General features: G+C 55.2%; 1 gene segment (V, D, J or C); it reads left to right on the top strand.

Moving 5' to 3' along the window:
• The first annotated feature begins 324 nt into the window (after positions 1-324).
• Positions 325-1,829, top strand: LOC142430567 (immunoglobulin alpha-2 heavy chain-like). The segment is given in 4 exon segments: positions 325-346; positions 554-859; positions 993-1,316; positions 1,435-1,829. Coding segments are annotated over 4 exon segments (1,047 nt in total).
• Positions 1,830-4,164: the final 2,335 nt, after the last annotated feature.

A 4,164-nucleotide genomic window follows, 5' to 3' on the forward strand; every position in this document is an offset into this window, starting at 1 on the left:
TGGGGCACTTTCAACATGGTCAGTGAGTGGCAAAGCTTATGAACTGAGCAACCTGAACCGGGGCTTGTCCATAGAGCACATCCAGACCCAGCCTGAGGGCTTTGTCCATGAATTGTCTCTGGGGGGCAGAGACCTCTGTCCTTGCATGGTGTCCAGGGTCCTTCCTGAGGTCTCTGCCCACAGGTCATGCCCCCAGTCCAGTCGGAGGCCCCTGTCCATGGGTCCTGCAAGGCTTCTGTCTAAGGTCTCTGCCATGTATCTTGTCCTGGCACCTGCCTAGCAATCTATGCATGGATCATATACTTAATGGGGCTGTGCTAAACCATGGAGCAGGTTCAAATCCCTGGTAAGAGGCCCACTAACTATGTCAACTTTAGGCAGCTTTGTGGGTACTCTGTGTGGCCCCTGCATGCATCCAGGGGAGCGCAGGAGTAGAAAGGGGGGGTTGGACAGCGCTATGTGCCGGTTGATAAGCACTCCACGTGGATGGGCCCATGGGCCAGACCACAGGGCCATGTCCAGCCCCTCTGACAGTCTATCCTATATGCTCCAGAGCCGAAGGCCACGCCCCATGTCTTCCCACTGAGTCTCTCGAGTGCCACCCAGGATGGAACTGTGGTCGTCGGCTGCCTGATCCAGGGCTTCTTCCCACCGGCACCCGTGAATGTGACTTGGACACACAATGGGGGTAGCGTGACTGTCACAGACTTCCCTGCCGTCAAGGCTTCCTCTGGGGAGCTGTACACCATGAGCAGCCAGCTCACACTGCCAGCCGCCCAGTGCCCAGACACCTCAGCCCTCCAGTGCCATGTGAAGCATTATGACAGCCCGGACCAGGTGGCCAGGGTGCCCTGCAAAGGTCAGAGGACAGGCAACAGAGCTGGAGGGTGAGGGGTGGCAGAGAAGATAGGAGGGAGGGGGCACCGGAAGGGGCTGGAGGGAAAAAGGGAGGGACTTAGGGACAAACACTCACCCATTCTGGTCTCGTTCAGTTCCAAGGCCAATCAGCTGCTGCCAGCCACGCCTGTCCCTGAGCCGACCAGCCCTGGAAGACCTGCTCGTTGGCTCCGATGCCAAGCTCACCTGTACACTGAGTGGCCTCAGGAATCCTGAGGGGGCCACCTTCACCTGGCAGCCCTCCAACGGGAAGGATGCTGTGCAGGGGTCCCCTGAGCAGGACTCCTGCGGCTGCTACAAAGTGTCCAGCGTCCTCCCTGGCTGTGCAGATCCCTGGAACCGCGGCCAGGTCTTCACATGTTCAGCAACCCACCCCGAGGCCAGAAGCCTGGCACCGATCAAGATCTCCAAAAACTCAGGTAGGCTGCAGATGCTGGACCAGAGGAGTGCAGCCCCCGTGACGTGGGGCTTACTGAGAGGACCCTGAGTCCAGGTAAGGTTGCCTTCCCAGTGCCAGACCTGTTCTCTCATTTACAGGGCACAAATTCCAGCCTCAGGTGTACATGCAGCCGCCCTCGGCTGAGGAACTGGCCATGAACGAGCTGGTGACAATCTCCTGTGTGGCACGTGGCTTCAGCCCCCAGGATGTGCTGGTACGCTGGATGCATGAGAAAGATGAGGTGCCCACCAGTGACTATGTGACCTGGGACGCCCGCCAGGAGCCGATCCAGGGTACCCCCACCTATGCCGTGACCAGCCTGCTGCGCGTTTCGGCCGAGGCCTGGAAGAAGGGAGATAACTTCTCCTGCATGGTTGGCCACGAGGCCCTGCCGACGGCCTTCACCCAGAGGAGCATCAACAAGTTGGCTGGTAAACCCACCAAAGTCAACGTTTCTCTGGTCATGCCTGAGGGGGATATGACCTGCTACTGAGCCCAGACCCTGCTCCTCAAATAAACTCTGTGTTCCACCAGAAAAAAAGCCCTTCTCTTCCGTCCAGCCACCTGTCTGTCCACGCCGGGGGTTGGCAGCATGCCCAGGTAGGGCAGAGGCAGGGAAGATGGGGCAGCCCTCTGCCCTGACCCAATCAGGCCTCAATTTCCCTGCTCAGCTAGTGCCTCCACATGCCTTCCCACCCTGGATTGTATGTGTGTGTGCATGCGCGCGTGTGCATAAATGGGAGAGCATGTGTGTGTACGTGTGTGTATCTGTGTACAGACATTGCTCAGAGGGATTCAGATGCAGACCAGGGTGGCCTCAGCCTGGAATTGACCCCAATGGTCATGGAGCCTTGAGAAGGACAGCAGTGGGCAGAAATGTGGCCATCTGTATCTCCAAAATCTCCCTCTTGCTGCCCCCAGTGGAGGGGGAGACAGGGAAAGGCTGCACAGGAACTAATATCACTGGAGGGGGTACCCAGAGAATGGCCTGAGCTGGATTCCAGGGAGCCTTTAGAAAGAAAGGCAAGCCCAGGCTGTCGACTCACTGGCTCAGTGAATGCAGACCAGGCCCTGAAACTTCCAGAAGTTTTCCCGGTCTTCAGGTCTGCTCACTGACGTGTACAGAATGAGCAGAGTTTTTCCCAACTTCCCACATCACACAGCTCTATGGGCATACAGGCATGTGCACATACACACAAAGTCACACACACATGTGTGCACACAGGCCCATAGGTGTGCACGTACACATACACACATGCTTGCATGCACACACATGAACTGACATGTGCTCACACATGTCCAGAATCTGCATGCGTCTGCATATGATCATATGCACATGCATACACAGTGACACACGCATGTGCACACATTTACACACACACACCTACAGTTACAGGTGTGCGCACATGCTCACATGCACTCTTACATATGGCTGTGTACGTGCACACCCATACACCTACCTGAATCTACATATGTACATGTGTTTCTAATTCATGCATATATTCTCATATGCACTCTCCCATGCACACATGCACAAACACATGGCTGTGTGCACACACATGTGCATGTAACTACCTGTGTCCACACCCACCCACATATGCAGAGACATGGCTGCTACACACATGCTTACATACATATACATGTAACTAGTGTGTGTGTGTGCTTGGTTGCACATGTTGATGCACAGATGAATAGATTGTGTGCACGCACACATAGATCTATGTGTCCACACATGTCACATGTGCACACATGGTTACACACATGAGCTCATGTGAACACATCTCACATGAACTCAGTTACACAAAAATACATGGCTGCACATGCACATATGAACATGTATGCATATATGTGCACACATGCAACTCCTGCAGGTATAGGAAGTTCACAGGCCAGCCGTCAGCTCCAGGAAGATAAGGGGAGTGCCCAGCAAATGTCACAGCAGGTTTGTTCCCTGTCTTGCCACAGAGTCTGAGGTTTGAGGCTTAGCCCACTGCATAAGGCCCTTCCTGGGCCCCCTTCTGTGCGTCCCTTTGTGCAGGGTCTTTTCCACACATGCCTCCTAGGCTGTGTCTGGTTCTTCCTGGGCCCCGAGACTCCAATGTTCAATCCGTCCTGAGCTAAAACATGGCCCAAATAACAGACAGAGTAGGGCACAGGGGTGGGCAAGGGGTCAGAACGGGTCAGAGAGCACTCCTAACCCATGCCCTCAGCTGGGCCAAGGCTTCTGGGGTTCTCCATAGAAAGGGCACCTGGTGAGGCACCACGCAGAGAGGGCAGCCCTAGACTGAAATGCAGACACCTGGGACCATCCCTCCCACAAGGGGGCAGTGGGGCTCCTGCTCTTGTTTGAGAATCTTCCTGGTCTCTCCAAGGGAACTGCCTCTCTCCACTCCCAGGGCCAAGTAGGGTGGGAGCCCCCTTCCCACCCTGGTCACTAGAGAGTGGCAGGTCAAGCAGGAAAGCCCTGCCATGGAGAAGGCATGTCAGGCACCCTTGGGGGCCAGCGAAAGGATGTGAACTAACAGTGGGGCTTTCCACAAGGGGCGAAGAGGAGACTTGCTAGTGAGGCTTGGCCAGCAGGTACGCAGCAAGCACATAATAGGATGACAATAGCATTTACAATGGATATCTAGGTTGGCAGACAGATGGTGCATGTGTAGATGGATAGCTGTCTGGGGGGGATGGGGCAATGGATGAGCGGTGGGTGGGTGAACTGATGGATAGAAGGATAGATTTATGAGTGGATAAATGGAGGATGCATAGTGAAGGGTTACATGGATGGGTGGATGGATCGAAGGCTTTATGAAAGAAATGGGGAGTGGGTGGTG

This window comes from Tenrec ecaudatus, chromosome 17, assembly GCF_050624435.1.
Source record: "Tenrec ecaudatus isolate mTenEca1 chromosome 17, mTenEca1.hap1, whole genome shotgun sequence".
NCBI lineage: Eukaryota > Metazoa > Chordata > Mammalia > Afrosoricida > Tenrecidae > Tenrec > Tenrec ecaudatus.